Below are 21,231 nucleotides of genomic sequence, written 5' to 3' on the forward strand. Positions count from 1 at the left end.
TGGCAGGCCTGGCGATCTCCAGGGATGGCCTGGGGCTAGTCTCAGTCCGGATCAGTGGAGTTTCGCCAAAGCTAGACATAAGAGACCAAGTGGACATTGAGGTCAGCGCATTCTACCCTGGAGAGCGACCTGTGAATGAACTGTGGGTTTTTTCTCCTCTGGCCTGTACACCTTCTGTCTGCTAACTACCGTGCTCGAGTTCAATCACTGAAATCCACTCCTTTATCTCTTCTTGCGCTTTTATACCCTGATACCTTCCAGAGCTTTGTGCCCCAAAACTACTTTCCTTAGCAAGTTCAAGTTCCTGTTCCGCTCCGTCCTCCGAACAAGGGAGTTTTTCTCTCCTGAGCCTCCCAAAGTGTTCACACTTCCTTTGCGTTTTAGGTTTTAGAAGATGGTTCTCAGGCTAGCTTCACCGGCCTCTGGGCAGGGTTTCCTTGTGTGACACCTGCTGCACAATCCTTGTGAGGCCCTTGCCCTGCTTTTTATCCTCACGTGTAAGAAGGGTAGTTTGACGTCCAATCATTTATTCATCTCCCAAGTATTTATTGAGCACCTACTCATTAGAGCTAATCTCAAATTACGTGCAGTCATTATTACTAGTTAGGCCCCAGGATGGAGTAGGTCCCGGGTGATCAACCTGAAAAGGCATTTGGAAATCTTAATGACCCTCTGGAACCTCCCCAGGGCACTGCCAGGCACGGTACCCGTCCTATCCCCTCTGTACCCGGGGACTGATCCCAGTTTGAGAGGACTTGGCCACACCACCGACCAAGCAGAGCGCGAGCCCTGGGTCCGCGGGGAGACACGTTTCTGTTCTTGGCCGCAGCTCCAACCAGCCCTGTGAATTTGGGCAAGTCATTTCACCTCTGTTCCTCCATTTCCTCATTTCTAAAATGGGGATGAGGACCTGACCCTTCCACCTTCATACAGTTACTAGGAGGATTTCCGTATTGACTTGGTTAGAGCTGCCAGGCTTTTTCTGAGCAGTTTTATGGACCAGTCACAGGTGCATTGGCTGGGAAGAATAATAGCCTAATTTGGGGCCTTCAGAATGTGTCTTTTGATCTCGCGTCCAAGCCTGCACACCCAGAGACAGGGTAGGCAGCGGGGGCCAGTTGGGAGGAGGTGAAGTTGCCGCCACTGTAAATACTGTGTCCCTGCCTTCCGCGTCCCCTGTGGACAGATGTGTTTGCAGAAGCGTCCGCCCACTATGGCCACTTGTGGTGTAATGTTGTCCTCTGGCTGGGAAGGGAGTAGAGGAGGGCGCCGGGTCCACCAGTTTCGAAGTCCTCCTACTTCAGGTTCAAAAACCCGGCTGTCCAGCTGAGCAGCTAGCTGTGTGATCTTGGGCAGATTGCTTTACCTCTCTGTTACATAGTTCTCCTAAGTAATAGGAAAGTAGTGTCCACGCACCTGATAGGCATTCAGGTCCACGTGAAGAACAGCACCTGGGTCATGAAGGTGGTGACAATCAGCAGAAAACCTGTGACATCACTTAGCCCCTTTCTTTCCTTGGTCAGTAGACGTGTCCTTACAACAAGAATACCTATAGTCGCACACTCTTTTCTCATGCAAAACTTCCTCCTCTTTCGCTCTTTTATTCTGCCCCCCCCCTCCTCCTAGGTTTTAAAACAGGGTGAGAGCTTGACACTAGATTTGTTCAGAAGATCTCTGGGTAGCTAATACAAAATTCTTGGAGGATGATACTCACAAGGTCTCTGGAGGACCCTTAACAGGCAAGGTTAAGGTTAGGAGCAGTAACTTTTTTTTAAGGAAGTTTAGTTTAACAAGTTTCAGGTTAGGCCTCCTCACCCAAATTACTTGTTTAGGGAAGATTTCAAGTGTCTTCAGAGGTAGAAGGAAAAGGAGAGACTCCGGCGGTCCTAGGATGGGCTGCGAGCTCTTGGAGCCCCTCCTGCCTGCCAGAAAACATCATCTAGTAAGCAGGGCTGTCCTTGGGGGAGCTGGGAGGGGGCCTGCTCTGCTCCCCTAAGGAAACAGAAGGCGCTTGCGTCCTACTGGTGCTCCCAGTCCGGTTGGTGGTCTCGAGACAAACCCTCTCCAGGGCCCCGCCGGCGGTCTAGGTAAGAAGGGTGGCCTGGGATCAGCCCAGGCGCAATCAGCAGGCTGCACAGGGCAGAGAGGGCCTTGAGCTGGTCTTTGAAGAATTAGGAGGATTTAGATAAGCCGGAAGGGGATGGGGCATTCCACGCTGGTTGCCCAGCATCAGGGCCAAAATTGAACAAAGGCATGGGGGTGGGGGGAATGGGGCAGCCAGCGCAAAGGGCCCTGTGAGCTGGGGGTGAGGGGGGGTATCACCCGGTTGGAAACGGGGTGCGGAGCATGGGCAGTTGAACACGTTCTGCAAGCCCTGGGGATCCCTGTGGAGGAAGGCTTGTGAGCTTGAGCAAGACAGAGGAGAAGAGGGCTTGGAGCCATGTCAGTGGCCAGGAGTTCAGGATGAATTGGAGGGACCAAGGGGGCTGAGGGCAGAACCCAGTCACACAGTCGGGGGAGGGGGGCCACTGAGGGCCTGGCCCCCAGTGGCAGTAGCAGGAATGGAAAGAAAAGTTGGGGAGGAAGACTTGAGAGATGACCTCTAGGTTTCCATGGTGAAGGACCAAAAGTAAGGCAAGTGGGGACTGAGAGGGGGGCAGGCTTTATGAGGTAGGTGCAGGGAAGGAGAAGGAGGATTTGGGTTGGGGACATGTTGAATGAATTCTCTCCCATAGCTGGGGCTCAAAATGCTTTCCTCTTTCCCTTTCGTGTGCTTTTGAAGGGAGGGGGCGGTGTTAGCTGATGGTTTCATACCCGGAGGTCCGGTGGCGCTGTGAGGTCTAAACTTCTCTCGGAGAATCCTCAGGAGCCAGGGGAGTGACCACCACCACCCTAACGATTCTTTCTGGTTATTTTTAAGGTTCCAGCCATCCCTGCTCGGGCCGGAATTTCCAGGAACTAGCTGCTGACCGGAGCCAATTCCACGGTCCCTCCCTGCCTCCCACTCCCTCCAGGGTGGGGCCCATGGGCGGAGGCCCCTTGGGGTCGAGCCTGGGCGGGTCTCCAGTGATAGGGCCCTAGCCCCGAGGCGGACTAGGCCCTGTGGCCTCACGCAGCCCTTCTGGATTTGATTATATAACGCTTCTCCGAAGAGAATCCTGAGGGCTGTGGCCAGCCTTGTAGGATATGTACACAGCAGGATTATTACACAGTATGGGCGTAGGTTTTTGTTGTTGTTGTTTGTTTTTTTTTTTTCCAGTTGATCTTGGGTTCTTGGGTTGGTAGCCCTTAAAACTAAAACACCAGAACGTCAGAGAGCCTAAAGAAGGAAAACAAGTGTGTAACGTTAGGAGGCGAAAGGATTTGTATTTGCGAACATTTTTCTTTAAAGAAAAAGTGCGGAATGCCACTAGCTGGCTGGCATTGAACGTGAGAGTTTACCTGAAGGGGTTGGGTTTGGGTTTCCCCGCCCCCCACCCCTGCTGAGCCCTGGGCCTCTCTGGTCTGCAACTGTGTAGGGATTTTACCTGGTGGTTACCTTTGCACCTGTCCCTATTTACATGCAAAATCAATTGCTTCACTGGGTCTTTTCCGAAGTACAGGGTGTGGACAGAGTCTTATCTGAAGCCATGTCCTGTTTGGACAAGTTGGACTCGCCTTGGCGGCTCTCCACAGGGTGGAGCAGATGGGTGGAGGCAGAAAGTAAAATTGGGTGGCTTGTTAGCAGAGAGAGGAGAGAGGGCGGGCTGTTTGCTCGCCGGATCCTTATATTTAACGTAAAACTAAATAATTAACTTCTTGCCCATTTACAAAACATTTTTGTGCAAAACGGCTAATCTGATTTGTGAGGGGGCAAAGATTTAGAACTACTGCGTGACATTTTTTTCCTCTCAAACCAACGCTAGGAGACGAAGGTAAGGTGAAAAATCCTTCCGTGATGGGAAAACTGGGGCTCACTTCCAGCTAGAGGCTGGCATCTGGCTGTTCTGACAGGAGCCCCCAGCCTAAACATGCTTCCCCCACGCCCCTACCCCACCCCCACATCTGTTGCCTGGCTCCCTGCATTTCTGGCCAGGCCAGCTGCCATGAAATACTTGACTCTTCTGGAGCTCAGAAAGTGGAGAAAGAAGTGTTTCTTTTGAAACGAAGTTGGGTTGCAGGGATGTGGCCTGCTTGCCCTACCCCTGGTCCTTCTCTGGACCCAAGAAAATACACACACACACACACACACACACACACACGATTATTATTATTATTATTATTATTTTTTTTTTTTTAAGTTTTTCTGTTCTCCTCCTGCAGTTCCTTTGGGGAGTAAAGAGTGGGGGAAGGCAGTGCACTTCCTCTGTTAACATCTAAACCCTTGGGAAAATTGAGGGCGCTTGCAGATCGTGTCTTGCTTTGGTCATCATTACTGTTTCTCTCCTCACACCTTGCTGAGGTCAGCTGGGAGACCGAGCTTACTCCAAGGGTGGCAGGTCCTTTGGAGTCTGAGGATGAGGATTCGGGCTGGGTTGGGGAAGGATAATGCAGGGACCCCTTGAGGATCTGAGGAGAGAGATGGAAAGTGCCCAGGAAGGGAGAATGGCAGAAGCAAATCCTGCTGTATCACAAAGTTCGCTTCAGACACATTCTCTGTGTGTGTGTGTGTGTGTGTGTGTGTGTGTGTGTGTGTGTGTGTGTTCTGAGGAAGGGACAGTCATTTATAAGATTGTTTCTATAATAAAACTTGCTGTCGCTTCAAGACAAGCTACTTTTCAAAGGAGGTTTGTACCCTCATAAAGAGACTGTTGAGTAGGCCTTACGGTGGACAATGTGATTGTGACACGGAACTGTATTGCTTTTGAAACTTCATGTAAATGATTCACCAAAGCTTTTAAATATCTAAATCCCACGGTTTTTGCACTGTGGCAAAAAAAAAAAAAAAAAAAAATCTGACCCATATTTTGACTTCTGAAAAGTCAGAAGTGTAAGTCAGAGTGAAGGGAAGTGTGTCTTCCTTTTGGAGGAAAAACTCGGTCGTATCACCCTTCCCACTAAAAGAACACAGAAAAGGTATTTGTTCCAGTTATGGAAAATTATTCTGGCAAGTTCAGTACAGCTAAGATGTAAAGGTATTAATGATTGGAAGATAGTTGTTTGCAAACATTTGGGGCCTCCTCATCTCTGTGATAGCCCCATAAAACGGTTAACAGAATTCCTAGGCTTGCTTAAAATCCACTAGGTTTAAAGACCCTGAGTTGGCAAACTCAAATTTACTGCTTGCGTCCTTAGCCTCTAATACCTGTTGTAGTGCGCCACCTGCTGGCTCCACTTAAGACTGCACTCAGTGTCGTGTAATAGATTTCCGACAGCGTTTGTGTTTTATTGAGCATTCCTTTTCAAAGGATGGCAGTGTCCCCAGAGGATGAGTGGCCCGTATGTAACAAAAGTCATTAAGTTCTAATTCTTTCAGTACGTAAGTTAATTCTCACTTGTGTGGAAGGCACCTTGGAGACATGGCAGTCCCTCTTTGATTCTAGACCAAAACCCAAAGACAAGGTCAGTACCAGTAGCAAAGTGTTCTCTTTAGAGATGGGCACAGTAGTTACAGAGTTTAGGGTTTTTTTTTTTTTTTCTGCAAATAACAGATGCCTGATTTGTGTTACTGTGTTCGATTCTCTTCCTAAATTTGGTTTCTATCTAGCTTACCTTTTCTCGTTCTTATTGAACGTTTTAATTACGGAATTAATATATTTAAAAATTGGCACACAGATGTGTGTAAAGCTGTCCCCCTTCCCAGCCCCTCCCAGAAAGGACTGTGTTAATAACAGCCGAGAGTGGACGGTTTTCTTTGCATGCCCTTCACATTCTCTTGTTCCGAATTCAGTGACGGCCACTGAAAGTATGATCAGTCGTTTTAGAAGCAGACCAGGTTGGGAACAGAGTACTGTTCACCATGAGAAAGGACAGTGAGTGACTTTGGTTCTGTTGGTAGTGATACATGACTTCTGCAGAGTCATTGACTGTCCAGCGATGGCTTGTTCAGGAGTTTTGAAAGGAGATACCCTAATTCTACCACTCCTTTTTCACTTACTAGCTGAAATACTTCTACAATAAGAAATAACCCTCCCGCAGTGATGGAATTACTCTTGAGGTACCATTCTGAACACATAAGCATACCTTTATAATTATTTTTTAACACAAATAAATCAAGTGTCATTGGAGCAGATGCTCCCTATTAGACTTGACTTTTCTTCTGCGATTTCAAGTCCTGTGAAGCATTCTCGTGCCCTTAGATTTAGATAAAACTTAAAAGAATGCAAGTGATTTAAATAATGTCTTAAAATGAGAAGAGATGTAGTAGGTTGATGTGTCATTCATTTCTAAGTGGATTTAGTAGTCCCTGCTGTGGGCATTAGGAAAAGTCGTTAAAGGGTTTATGAGCTAGGTGGTGGAGTTAGAATTTGAACCAGAGCCCATCCTAATTCCACTGTGCAGTCTTGCTGGTGGCGAAGGGTGTACAGTACGGTGGCGCACACACCAGCCGGAAGCTATGTTGTGGTGTGGCTGGGAAGTGACCAGGCCCCAGGTGAGGTCTCAGGCAGGATGTCCGCTGCTGGTCACTTGTAACAATTCAGTCTGAGAGGGTTTTTTTGTTTTGTTTTGTTTTAAGATTTTTATTTATCAGTGAGAGGGAGTTAGTGTGCCAGAGTGTTGTGCATGCAGGGGGAGTGGCGGACAGAGGGAGAAGCAGGCTTCCCCCACCCCCCAGCAGGGAGCCCAATGTGGGACTCCATCCCAGGACTCTGGGATCATGACCTGAGCTGAAGGCAGATGCCAGGCCCCCCTGGTTATGAGTTTTTTAAAGGGCGGAGGGGACTGACCTCTAAGGCTGGGTATGTTAGCACAGAGGCCAATACTTGATGTTGTTCCAGACGCTGGAACTGACAAATTTAGGGCTGTGAATACAGTATGCATCTCCAAAATTTGTATGCGTATTTGTGGATATAAACTATTTACAGGGCAAAGAGTTCTGCTTTGCTTTAAATTTCACAGCAAGCGTGCAGATCGCCTACTTGAGTCTGCAGCCTGGGGCTCTTTCATGATGCACCTAGGACTGCTTCTATTTAGAAGGATTTGCGTCAAGACCCCCTCCAGTAGAGTGGATGAATCTAAGAGTAAATTCAATTTAAAAGACTTGGGGGAGGGGTGGCCGTTACATTCCATTTAAAAGGCTTGGGGGGAGGGGTGGCCGGCCAAGGGTCAGAGCTGCTGAATTTCCTGACCTCATTGATGCAAGCAGGAGATCTCCGCATCTTTTGTTGACAGTCTGCTGGGAGGCACTGGGCAGCAGCTCTCAGAACCATATCCATCTCTGCAGCTGCTAGGCTGAGAACTGGTTAATAATAGATCCTAAGACACAAAAGGGGTTTTCATCCTTCATTCTGAAATCATCCATTTTTCACTGGCTGTTGGGGTTGGTTTTTGCTGGCATACATAAGAGGGTATTAGCACCATTGATTGGAGCAGCCTGGTATCAAATTGTGTTCACAGATTATAATACCTACTGTGATGTAGGAAAATAAAATTTGAAGTCAGAGCCTTATGTGGAGTTAATGACGATTCTCACGTGTTGTCATGAGACCCAGAACAGTCTTTCTTCAATGGAGCAAGGACGCGCAAGGAGGACAGTATTATTTTTGTAATTGTACGTGAAGCTTTCCTAGTGTATGACCCACAGTGCGTGGATACAGCAAACCGCAGGACTGTGGTCCTGGAGGTACGGGCTGGGGGGGTTTTCATACTGAAAAATAGGAGGGAACCTAGAACCAGAGACTTCGGCAGCTTTTCTGGGTAGAATGCAGTCTGGAACTTGCTCACTTTCCCACCCAAACCAGAGGGGTCCAGAAAAGACCTTGCCTTCAACCAAAGCTCCAAACCCTTAAGCCAAATTTGGATTGTAGGTGCCTGAAGCAGGTTGTTGTTGAAGATCTGGGCAGTAGCTGGGCAGTGATTCCAAAGCCTATGAAACGCAGCTGATTGTTGAGCAGACTGGGTATTTTGGTGGGGAAGCAGTTGGCTTGATGGAGAAAAGTGCCAGAAGTGAGCTAGTCCAGAACACCGAAAGAAAGGGAGGGAAAACACAAGCCTTAACAACAGAAGAAGAGAAAGCCAGACAGGATTAAGATGGACATTTCCTTTACAGTAGGCTGAAGATCAGCTCATTTCCTAACGAAGAATGGGAATGAATACAAACTAATAGTCTTCATATATAAAAAGTGCTTAGAAAACAATGGGCAGCCTTGGGGAGGGGTGTAAGAACCTCGCGTAGGGTCTAGAGAAGACACGCAAATGGTAAATAAACATGGGGAAAGTCCGACTTTAATAAGTAAATCAATTTAGAATAAAAATAGTTGGCTGTTTTGAAACTAACCAAAGTTTTGTTTTGTTTTTTTAAAGATTTTATTTATTTATTTGACAGAGAGAGATCACAAGTAGACGGAGAGGCAGGCAGAGAGAGAGAGGGAGGGAAGCAGGCTTCTTGCTGAGCAGAGAGCCCGATGTGGGACTCGATCCCAGGACCCTAAGATCATGACCTGAGCCGAAGGCAGCGGCTTAACCCACTGAGCCACCCAGGCGCCCCTTGTTTTGTTTTTTTAATAAATGGTAATACACAGGGCAGGTGGACGTGTTGAGGAGGGGTTCTATTTTGTTCATGGAAATAGTATTTTCGCTGGATGATACCTCAGCTGCTTTGGAAAATGTACAGTGCTTCTCACCCAAGAATTCCCCTACATAAGATTTACCCTAACGATGAATTACGGATATCCAGGAGGACCTAAGTACAGAGAGATTCACTGCCATCCATAATGGTGAAAATTTAGAAGCAACCTCGGTGCCCAGTGAAAAGGGAAACTTGAAGTAAACTGAAAACTTGAAGCAAACTTTTGGCACAGTGGCACACTGAATTCAATAGTAGGGAACCATACTTGCTGAAAAAGAAACACTTTCACAATCAGTTGTCAAGTGAAATTATGGGTGTGCTATAATCCATTTTAAAAGAGTTTGGAAGGATAAAAACTGAAGATGGGAACGGTGGTTGGTTCTAGGTTTTCTTTTTGCCTGTTTGTTTTTTCTTGATTTTTTCTGTAATGAACATAAGGAAAAACGTTTAACACTCATATATCATGTGAACTTCTGGTGAATTGCACAGCGATCTTAAGCCAGCTTGGCTGCCCAGAGGGGGCTTTGTACATATTGTTCCAGAAATGTCAGGGTTTATGTATTTGAGTTAGAAATGCCAGTTGGCTCTCATTGACTTAGGACCGTGGAATCTGGTTTTAATTCTATCAGATGGCATCTTTCATAGGTAAGGAAAATAAATTCCAGCCATTTGGGGCCAGGGGAGAGGAAGGAGCTGAGAAGGGGTTTGAGGACTGTTACATTTTCTTTTTACTAGTTTATATTTAAAGTAACCTTGAGATTTATTTGGACGGCTTGTTTTGTTTTCTAGGCCAAACACCAGAGCACCCTAGAAAGCTGAACTAAAAGAATGCTCATGTTTGACCCAGTCCCTGTCAAGCAAGAGGCCATGGACCCCGTGTCGGTGGTAAGTTTTCCAAAATTGAGCCACATCTTCTCTTTTATTCCTAGTGCCAATAGCATGACTGTGTGTTGTGTTACTCCTTCAAGTTACTCATCACTGGATAGGCATTTGGTGAACAGACTTTTCTCAAAGCCTTGGTCAGTGAGTGGGGTGAACACTTTTTTAGCAGTGTGCGTCCTTTAATCAGTGGGGTCCATTACCCCATGCCCCCAAGATTGGATCAGCACAGAACTTGGGTCATAGGTGAATCTGGCCATGGCTGGAAGGAGGTTTACAAAAACTCCTGTTACTAGCTTTTTAGTTTGAGCTCTCAGGATTATTGGTTTGGGCCAAGAAAAAGGTCTGGCCAGACTGATTTTTAAAAATTAATGTGCATCTGGGGACTTCCAACCCCCGTCCCGCCCCCGCCAGCTGCCCCCAGGAACATTTAAAAAAAAAAAAAAATCCCTGTATGCAATGTTTATCATGGTTAGGAAGCAGTTTTCGGATGTACTTTTATAAGAAATCTGCACCAAGACAGTAATCCTGTGAGGTGTTTTTTTACTCAGGATCACCACCCCGATCATAATAAAAGAGTTTCTTTTTTTCTTTTCTTTTTTAAGATTTTATTTATTTATTTGACACAGAGAGAGGGAGAGCAGGGGAGGGAGAAGCAGGCCATCTGCTGAGCAGGGAGCCCAGTGTGGGACTCCATCCCAGGACCCTTGGATCATGACCTGAGCCGAAGGCAGAGGCTTAACTGACTGAGCCACCCAGGGGCCCAGTAGAAGAGTTTCTTAAAAATGTTTGTGAATGTCTTTTTCTTTTTAATACTGGAAGAAAAAAGCATTCCATTTCGTCTTCTGTAGTGTTCAGCATCTCCTTCATGGAGCTGATGAAATAAAAAAGGAAACGGGGTGGGGTTGGGGGGAAGCCCTCAAGTCCTGCATCTAAAAATGTATTCAGAATAAAAAGATTTGCTTAAAAAACCGATGACAGCAGCTATCCTGAGCTGTTCCCGGGGTGAGATGGTTGAGGAGAAGGTAGTGAAAGAGAACATGGCCTTGAGGGCGGGGGATTCCTTTGCGCTTGGAGGAGTCTGGCTGGGAGGGAGTCTGCTTGTCTTTCTCAGCACCAGTGTGTGAAGCCAGCCCCCCGAGATGCTTCTGGGCCACAGGCGGCTGGGTGTGAGACAGGGGCTTGTCGAGGTCCAGCACTGGTGCCGTGGAAGTGGGACGGGGTGGTAACGGGTGGTAACCGAAAGGGGGCGGGGGACTTACAGGCAGGGAGTGGTTTGGACTCCCAGCCATTGGTTGGGCCAATAGGAAATAACAAGGCAAGGCTCCCACTCCGTCTTGCTCTTTTCTTCCACGGGCTTGGAAAATAGTCACAAGGGGGAAAACTTGGCCCGAGTTGTGTATCCGAAGGTTGGTAATGACACGCTTGCAAAATTAGATCATCCTTATGCATCGGCCGCCGAGGCTCCTGCCAAAAATGTTTATACAAGACACAGGGGTCACTCGGAGGCCCTTGGAGCTGAGTTGCCATGGGTAGGACTGAGCCCGTGAAGTGTTTACTGCTGTGGACAGTGAAAAGTGAGGTCTGAGTGGCTTTAAGGAAATAACATTTACATTCTGATGTGATAACTGGATAAGCAAGTGTCTGAACACGCAGTCACTGAGCAATAAGAACTTCATTAATCAAAAAACTGAATTGACTTCTGATGTTACTTGGTCCTTTTACCGTATTCATCAGCCCCTTACCCCAAACTATTGCGTGATCACATTGGAGGAAAATTGAGGTATAAAATTTCCCTATTAATGATATCCTTGAAATATGAATAGGTTTTTAGTACTGGAGAATATGATTAATTTTATAAATGATGCAGAACCATCTTTGATGCATTTTAATATTCAGTATACTTCCAATGCCTTTAATCAAGCATGAAAATACGGCTGAAGAGCCAATTTAAAGCTCAAATGAAGATCAGCATTGCCAAGTTGGTAAGATATAATTTAAGAGCAAGCAAATGCACTTGAGTGAAAAAAAAAAAAAAAGGAAGTGAAATGAATTTGAAGTAACATTTATACTTACAATGCTGTTAACTTAAATAAATACATGAAGTTAAAACATACAGAAGTGTCTTTGCAATTAATGGTCTTTTTCTCTTTCATACTCCAGTTCTCAATTTCAGCTAACGCTTAGAAATTTTAATTAGATCATTTCACCAAAAGTTAGGATCAGTCCCCACAAGGAAATGTCTTTCTCTTAATTCAGCAAAACCTGAGTTAACTGAAACATTTGGGGGGGGGGGTGTAATTTATTTTACTTAACAAAACTAAATAAAAAGCCTTTGTTTTCCACTCTTGAATATTCAGATTTTATCTTTCCTGCCTCCCTAGGTGGAGTGTGCTAAACCTAATTTATTATTGCTTTATTCCTTTTTTTTTTTTTTTAATACCACCCTTGACCTAAAGGTTGGTTACTTACTTGGTATTTTGCTGTAGTTTAGAGAAAATAAGGAAGTGTCCTTTCTCGCTTAGGGAAATGCAAGCCTTCGGTACCCTCCCCTGCTTAAACCTTGAGCTTTGAGGCAAACAGGATGGCTTTGAACCACCCTAGGAAAATGTGCAAGAACGTGGGGCAGAGTAGACCACGGCCCCCTCCCCTGGGTGTGGATCTCTGCCACCTCCTATCAGTGTGATGTTGGCAAACCACCCATGGCTCCCTGAGCCTCTTTCCTTTCTGTTAAATTGGAGATGATCATATGTATGCGAAGAAACAGCCTGTGAATACAAAATGCACATGTGAAGAGTGACTTTCACCAGTATATGGTCAAAGAAAGCTGGAGATTAAGGAATTGAATTCAGGAAGTGAGAAAGAAACCAAAGTTTTTCAAAGTAGTCTTACTTTATTCCTAAGGAAAGATAACTTTTGGGGGGAAAAAGGTGTATTCTCCCCCTCACCCTTTTCTTGTAATGAAAATTACCTTCTAACAGACTCCTTACAGGTTGAGAAGTACTTAAAATCAGTAGGACCTCTGTTCTGTTCTCACAGAAACTTTCATGACTCTTCTAAGCCTGGCAGAAAGAGCGCTTTCTACTTTTGTTTGCATAGAAGGGTATGACATCGGCTGTTTCCAGAGTGTGTGTTTATAAACACACCACGCCTTCCTGCACTGGGAACCCCACCCTTGGTATGAAGATTCCTTTGACTTGCCTTGGCCCTGTCACGGATGCTCACTCTTTTTTTCATATTAAAGAGCAGTGAATTAGAGACCCTACTGCCTGTGTTTCGTGCAATCACCCCATCCGCTTCAGCTGTCTGGTGATGGAAAACTCACCAAAACTCTTCCCAATAAAACAAACGATTGAAATGCTCACTTAAAGGATGCATGGGTGGCTCAGTCGGTTGGGCCCCTGCCTGCAGCTCAGGTCGAGATCTCAGGGTCCTGGGATCGAGTCCCACGTGGGGTGCCTGCTTCATGCTCTGCCTACCACTCACCCTGCTTGTGCTCACGCGTGCTCTCTCTCTCACAAATAAATAAATAAAATCTTTTAAAAAAATGTTCACTTAAGTACAAAGTGGTAGCTTTGGAAAATCATCCAAACATGGTGCCTTCTTCCCTGTCACAATTAAAATCCTCCTGGTTTTCAAGAATCCAAAGAATGAGTGCTATCTTTAGTCTGGACAGTGGTAAAAACCCACTCACTATGCACTGATTCACTTCACTCGTTCATCCCGTGTTTATCGATGAAAGCCAGACCCTCATCTCCCGTTCTGGTAAGAGGAGGCAGTCTGCAAATAAATGTGACATAGATGTCTGTCACAACGGGAGAGAACTTTCTGGAAAGTTAACAGCCCATTCCCACCCCCAGTGAGGGCTGAAAGATTGGAGAGACCCTTGCTGGAGTCTGTCTTCAGGCTGCTCTGTTCCAGGATAGAAGGCCTCCCCGAGTGAGCGCTGTGCACAGCGGGGCTGGGTGGCCATCGGGGGCCAGAGGAGTGCTGGCTGCTTCATCAACACTTGAGTCTGGTTTGGATTTGGGGCTCCTCCAGCGCCTGTTTGCACTGCTTTGCTAGGAGATAGGAAAGGTCTGGAACAGAGACGAGGCTCCTATTACCGTGGTGTCCACAGAAGGCACACACCCTGGAGCGAACCCTGTCCTGTGGATTTCCGCACGGTTGCTGGCTGATGTAGTAGCTCGTGTGCTCCACCCAGACAGTGGAAGCAGATGCATCTCACAGAAGGTTCTGGTAACCACTGCTGTGGGGTTTTCTGGTGAGATGGTGTGAGGAGCCGCGTTTCTTCATCCTTTTACAAGGCGGTCAGACTGGAAAGAGTTAATTGTGTACTCTGTTGTGTGTCCGAACGTGTCTCCCTACTTTTAGCCCTGTAGCCTTGCATATACTGCAGGTCGGCCAGGGGATGGGGGGGCAGGGGAGCGCAGGGCAGCCACTGGGGAGCAGAGTCAGCAGGAATGTGCATGTTTATGAAACTTGGCTTGATGTGTGGCTTTCTCTTTCTTTATGGCTCGAGAAACCCGAGATGATGATTAAATTTGCAAATCTCCCAGGTTCTAAATTCCTACTTTTCCTTAAATTCACCCCACAGTTAGAAAAATCCAGCAGAGATAGCAGTAAAAGTGTGTCCTCATTCTGCTTTCTATTTAGCTGCCAATAACTAGGCATTAAAATCTAGGTCATAGGGAGGTCTTTGAAGAATAGGGCTGAAAATAAAGGAGTACATTTTGGTGAGTAGAAAAAAATGCTACCTCCCATTTCCTAACTTTCTGTTTCTAGTACCATGACTTTTGCCCTTTTGAGAATCCTATGAAGTGAGTTAACCTTTAGAACTAGGAGAAATCTTTCTACCCCTGTATTTAATGATTTCTTCAAACCTTTGTTGTACATACTAGGAATTTTTTTTTTTAAGCAAATCACTGCCTCATAACTTTATGTGTTTAATATTTAAATGTAAATGTATTTATATAGTATTAATATAGCTGTATGTTTTGGGCCTCTCACCCTGTGGTCTACTTACATGTACCTGGTTCTAAAGAAAGGTAAAAATAGTCTTTTCCTCTGATTCTTGATATATAACTCAAAGCTGTTTTCCCAAAGAACAATTTATAGGGGGCGCTTGAGTGGCTCAGTCAGTTAAGCATCCGTCCTCTTACTCATCAGGTTCCCTGCTCAGCATGGAGTGTCTTAGAGATTGTCTCCCTCTCCCTCCCCTTCTGCCCACAGTCCTACCTCACACTGCTCCCCCTCCCCTGTGCACACGGGCTCTGTCTCTCTCAAATAAATTAAATCTTTTATAAATCACCATTTATATATTTTGTATTTCCTTATTTATATCCTTCATGTCCTTGTTTTTTAAACAGTATTATTAGTGAAAAATTCTTCTCCCACCTTTAAATTGTTTCTGAATGGCTTACCAAATTTTAATACTAAAAATTGGTATTTTTATTCTACTCTGTATCTCTTTGTCATTTAGAGCCATGCTGTTCAAAAAGGGTCTGTGCCCGTAGGGCTGCTCCCCAGAAACTCAGAATCTGTATTTTGACAAGATGGGTCAGGTGCATTCATGCAGAGCGAGGTTCGAGAAGCCCTGATTGGGGGGATCAGACCCATTACAGTGCTCCTGCTGGTCTAGAAAGAGAAGGGACTTCTGGTACCACAGTGTGGATAAAGCTCCCAACATAGCTTACTGAATCCAGTTACAATTTTAAATTATTTAAAATTTAGAATGTGGGTTTTCAGTCATCTTGACAAATTTTGCCCTATCCCCATGGCACCTTCGATTCTAATATTTAGTAATTTTTCCTGCCCTCTTTTGTTGACATGCTTTTATTAACATAATAAATTTATTTTGAAGAGGATGTATCACTACTGTACAAAAAAGTTTTTTCTTATGCAATTTAAATAAACACGTAACTATTTTAAAGCACTGTGTATTTTTTGTGTACTATCTAGAAGTATCTTTGGTGCCCCCAGAGATGTGTGTACCTACTACAGAAATGACAGTTCTAGGAGATGATGGGCATTGACAGGGATAAAGAAAGGACAAAAGAACAAAACAGGGGCGCCTGGGTGGCTCAGTGGGTTAAGTCTCTGCCTTAGGCTCAGGTCATGATCCCAAGGTCCTGGGATTGAGCCCTGCATCGGGCTCTCTGCTCAGCGGGGAGCCTGCTTCCCCATCTCTCTCTCTGCCTGCCTCTCTGCCTACTTGTGATCTGTCAAATAAATAAATAAAATCTTAAAAAAAATAACAAAACACACAATCTTAACAATGAGAAAGTGACTTCAAAAGCAGATGAAGATAAATACTGCCTGGTCCCACACCGCCCAGATACTCCCTGATCTTAGTCCTGCTATGCCCAGAGAAGGGAGTTTTTGCAACAACACCAGGGTGCTTAGCCCTGTGGAGGTTTAACCTAGTGGAGGCCCAGAGAAGAAAGGGTGTGATATCCGTGGTAATCCCAGTAAAAACCACCGCTGTCCCACAATCGTTTATAACTCACAGTAGTGGTCACTGGGGGACTGGGGCAACCCAGAAGTTTATCATGCCATTAAGCTCTTTAATGATAAGGCCCCATTGGTGGGTTTTCTTGGCTGTCTTATGAGCTAGTATTGTCTCAGGATGAGCGCTGCATTGGATTTGAGAGCTGGAAGGGAGGAATAGTATGTTACCACTTTCAGTATATTCAGATAGATCACTTCTTGGCCTTCTGGCTAAGATCAAGTCTAAAGAATTCAAATACGAGTAGTTTCCTGCACAGGGACTTGAAATGGTCATCACTGAACGTTTCAGTTTCCCTGAAATACTTAAGAGTAAAGAAAATAACTTCTGTTGAGTGTAATTTTTTAAAAAGCATCCTACAGCAAAGATTTTTTTTTTTTTCCCCAATGATGACTAAGGAATAGAAGTCATTCTAGTGAATTCCAGGGCCAAGGGCCATACCCATAGTGTGTAGTGATTATGATTGGTTTGTATTTAAAACTGGTAGTAGTCCATTATTCTGATAGTACAAGAGAGGAAGGTATTTTAAAGGGAGGCTCAGCTGTTTGGGTGTCTGCCTTCGGCTCAGGTCATGATCGCAGGATTCTGGGATCGAGCCCCAAGTCGGCTCCCTGCTCCGTAGGAGCCTGCTTCTCCCTCTCCCCTGCTTGTCCGGCTCACTCTCTGTCAAATAAAATCTTTAAAATAAATAAATAGAATAGAATAGAGATAAAGTAGGTCAGTTGTCACCTCTTAGGTTTGGAGGAAGCACCGGGCCTGGGTCAGTGTGCAAGTCGCTTCAAGCACCTTGTGTCCTTAACCGGAGTCCCATTGGCTGTGTCACAGTTTTGTATCATGCGCAAACTTGGACATCAAGTCACCTTCTATGGTTTCATTCAAACTGTGACTAAGACCATAGAACAAGCAGGGGTCAAGGACGTAATTGCACGTGGGTGGGCTTCGGGGTGTGGAGGTGGGTGGGATACTGACCTGGTTGCGGGAGACTGAGGCATCTCCTAGGACGTAGGGCTTTTAAAAGTGCTAAAACCAGACCGTCAGGGGCAAACCAGGACTGTTGGCCGGGTGACCCTCGGCAGGGGTTGGTCAGCCGCTGAAGCCACCCCCCAAACCTACTGCCCTGCAGCCTTGGTTCTCTGTATTCTACACCAGCGTATGGTGAGAAGGACAGACGTCCTCCTCTGGAGGGGAGTGACAGCATTTCCTGCAGACTGAGGAGCCATGTCAGCAAAGCTGTGGGGTGGGGGTTCGTTGGCTTGGCTGGCTGTTGATGAACCCCAACACCGACTCCCACCAACCAAGGCCCATAATAAGTCTTCTGTTTATGACCTGTTCTAGAATTTTTGCCTGGTATCAACCTGAACCTCAACCTTAACGTCTGACGGGGAATTCAGTTAGAATTTTTCATGAGACACAGTTATCCCATTAACCCTAACCTTTATTACACCAGCCCCCTCATGGCATTGTTTAGGGTCAGGAGCCGTCTGACCGTACCCTGCTAATTGAGCGCATCTAATTGAGCGTGCCTTGGAGGACCTCTCCAGTTTCATTGCCATTTCCAAAGCGAATGCACCTGTGTCGCGGCTTAGACGCTTCTGTGTTTCCTTCCCAACAGTCCTACCCATCCAGTTACATGGAGTCAATGAAGCCCAACAAGTACGGCGTCATCTACTCCACCCCGTTGCCGGATAAGTTCTTCCAGACCCCGGAGGGCCTGTCGCACGGGATGCAGATGGAGCCGGTGGACCTGACCGTGAACAAGCGCAGCTCGCCGCCCTCCGCGGGCAGTTCTCCTTCGTCGCTGAAGTTCCAGCCCTCGCACCGGAGAGCCTCGCCCGGCCTGAGCATGCCTTCCTCCAGCCCGCCCATGAAGAAGTACTCGCCGCCTCCCCCGGGCGTGCAGCCCTTTGGCGTGCCGCTGTCCATGCCCCCGGTCATGGCCGCCGCCCTGTCCCGCCACGGCATCCGCAGCCCCGGGATACTGCCCGTCATCCAGCCCGTCGTGGTGCAGCCGGTCCCCTTCATGTACACCAGCCACCTCCAGCAGCCGCTCATGGTCTCCTTGTCGGATGACATGGAGAACTCAAACAGCAGCATGCAAGGTAAAGGCCACCGGCGACTGCGCGGCTGCTTGGGGTCTGCACCGGGGGCGAGGCCAAGAGCTCTTTTGCTCTTGGAGGAGCTAGTCCCCCTTAAGGTCCGCCTACCTGAGGCATTTCCTTTCTAATGTCCTTTGCGGGGGGGGGGGGGGGGGGTGTCTCTTTTTTTTTTTTTTAAGTGTTGCTACTTGAAGAGCTCCCAGGAACCAGGCTGTTTAATGCCACAAAATGGTTACGCCACTGCGTAATTGTCAACTTCAGGATACTAAAAATCCTGACTTTGTATTCTGCTTTATTGAATGCTGACCTGGTTCCGTTAAAACGGCATTTAATAAATGCCTTTGATCGCGGTGATAAGTAATGGTTACTAAAAGCCAGCTCATTTACTGGCTGGTCGCAGACAACAGACTGTGGGGTTAAAAGGAGATTTCCTAGAATCCCAAGGAAGACCCATTTGGGGCTGATGTGCTCAAAGGCCAGCTTCTGACTCTTGCTGCTTGCTAGTGGAATAATGGTTGGGGGGAAACGAGATCTCCCCCACCCCCCAGATTTGCTTTCTGCTGTAATTTTGCCAGCCAATAGATACTCCACACATCCTTGTCGTAGATAGAAGCTGTGCAGTAAACTTCTAAAAAAACACTGAAATTGATCGATTGTACATGAGTGACTTTTCTATTTTTATTTTTTAGTACCTGTAATTGAATCATATGAGAAGCCTATATTACAGAAAAAAATTAAAATAGAACCTGGGATTGAACCACAGAGGACAGATTATTATCCTGAAGAAATGTCACCCCCTTTAATGAACTCAGTGTCCCCCCCGCAAGCACTGTTGCAAGAGTAAGTATGTTCAGGTCTGCTGGACATTCGCGTGGCAGCGTGATTCTTGGGACCTGGGTTGGAAGCACGCGCTTCCAGCTTGTGCTGTGTGGATTGCCAGGAACACCTTGCAGCCACTGGGAAGGATGGGAAATCTCTCCAAAGGCAGTGTGTTCTGCTGTATGGACTGCATCCTGACATTCTCGTCAAGTCAGCAACAGATTGAGCACTTGTGATTGCCACTTGTCACAACAGTTGTTTTTATCTTGATGTTTTGGGGGTGTTTTTTTGTTGTTTTTTTAACCCTCCTAGACTATACATAGTTTTCCCATAATCTTTATTCCAATATGGATTGAATTTGATATTCTGGATATTCTACACGAGGTTGGATCATGAAAACTTGAAAAGACACACCTCGTCCTTCCAGTTGTCACCTCTAATACTGTTTCTGTGGTGGGGAATGTCTTCAGTCAGAATTTTCAGGCCACCTGTGAGCCCGAGGAAGTCATTCCAAGAAAGACCTGTAGACAGTGGTGGCAACAGAAAGTTTCTGTGTAGCCCGGAGAAGTTCAGTGTTGGAATAACCCATTATTCTCTGGTCTCTGGTCTTTATCACATCTGCCCTTAGAATGTTCAGCATGGTTTAGAACTGCCATCCAGGAGGAAGGTTTCTGTATCAACTACATCCAAGCCCCGAACAGTGGTTTGTTTTAGGTCTAACTTGTGATGGGTGTCATACACAAGTTAAATAGCATTATTAATGGGATTTGCTACAGTAGATAGCCTTGTCTTGCCTTCTACTGGAGGCTGTGTTTGTAGGAGCTCAGAAGGTGACCTTTGGGTCAGGCATCTTGGATCCCAGCTCTGCTCTCCACCATATGTATAACCTTGGCCTAGTCAATCTTGCTGCCTCCGTTTCCTCTCTGTTTTCATTACTGGTTGTGATTATTTTCCTTGTAATTGTCTTGTGGTGTGGCACTTTCAAGGTTGACTACAATGGCCGGCTTCCTGGTACAAGGCAGTAGTCTTCCTTCCCTCCAGGCCCCTTCCGTCCTCTTTCTCCTATAGTACTTTTTTCCAACTTGAAACAGTGTTCTACACTCCTTTCTACTTCGTCTTTTCCCATCTGTCTTACCCAAGGCGTTCTGCAACAGTGTGTTAATTCTCCAGCTTTCCAACAGCTATTTTCTTGAACTTAAAATCTACATTTCTAGTTCTGTCCACATCTAACCGAGGCAGGCACCCCTTCATAGTAGGTCATGTCCAAGGTCCTGTTCAGTGCCCATTGCAACAAGTCATAGTTGGTTTTTGGGGGGAGGGGTTGTCCTTTGCTCCCTGAGAAATGGAAAAGAGAATGAATCCTACGAGCAGCCACATCAGCAGGGAGAGAGTGTCTGGTGAACTTGGATTAATACTACCTTTCACAGTTCACAGTTGCATCATGCTTCCCCCACCCCCGGTGAGACTTTCCCATGTGTTTCCAAAGGAATCATTTCATTGCAGCACAACAAGCATGTGGGAGTCAGAGCAAATGGAGACGGCTGAGCCAAGACATTAGATAATTTGCCTAGAATCACACTGAACAGCAGCAGGGTCCGGCCTCCATCCCCCTGCCACCTGATGAGGGCTCTTCCTATCTAACCAGTGCCCCCCCACTCCTGCTCTGGGGTGGAAGGAGACACAGAAAGACCAGCCAAAATAGTCATACCTTGCAGGCCGAGTTCCCTCCTCTTTTATGGTGCCAGGTGTCTCTGGCAAGGTGACTGGCTACATGACTTGCACTTGTCATTGTTCTTGCCCACGTGGTGAGTAAGATGGTATATAGCCAAGTGCCCGCAGAGAGAGGGAGGGATGACCCCCGGACTGAAAGGGGTGATTCCAAAGTCAAGGTTACTGTGAATTGCAACGTAAACCGTAACAGAAGAAGGTTTGAAAGCAGTATTTTGCGCTCTAAATGCTGCTGAAAAGAACATACTTTCTGCTTGCTTTGAGTGATGTCCTTTTGATGATCTCAAGCTCGGTAGCTTTTAATGATTAATGAGTAATATGCTTATTTTAATGCTGACCTAAGAATGCATTTTGCTCCTCAAAAAATTCAACAGATTAGCCACAACTGGGACATGCAGTCTTTAAGTAATTCTCTCACAGATGTGATTAAGTAATGTCTTGGAATGTGCCCAGTAGCAGCCCACATAGGAAGCCAGCTAGCCAGGAAAGAATCG

At 46.3% G+C, this 21,231-nt stretch overlaps 1 protein-coding gene across 1 annotated transcript in view; it reads left to right on the forward strand.

Moving 5' to 3' along the window:
* KLF3 (KLF transcription factor 3) overlaps positions 1 to 21,231 on the forward strand; it is a 36,110-nt gene that overhangs the window by 5,649 nt on the left and 9,230 nt on the right. Inside the window, exons 2-4 of the mRNA XM_047719097.1 lie at positions 9,497 to 9,592; positions 17,707 to 18,193; positions 18,880 to 19,030. Of these exons, the coding sequence (XP_047575053.1) occupies positions 9,536 to 9,592; positions 17,707 to 18,193; positions 18,880 to 19,030 (695 nt within the window). The 5' untranslated portion in view covers positions 9,497 to 9,535. The remainder of the gene's footprint in view (positions 1 to 9,496; positions 9,593 to 17,706; positions 18,194 to 18,879; positions 19,031 to 21,231) is intronic.

This window comes from Lutra lutra, chromosome 2 (assembly GCF_902655055.1).
Source record: "Lutra lutra chromosome 2, mLutLut1.2, whole genome shotgun sequence".
Classification (NCBI taxonomy): domain Eukaryota; kingdom Metazoa; phylum Chordata; class Mammalia; order Carnivora; family Mustelidae; genus Lutra; species Lutra lutra.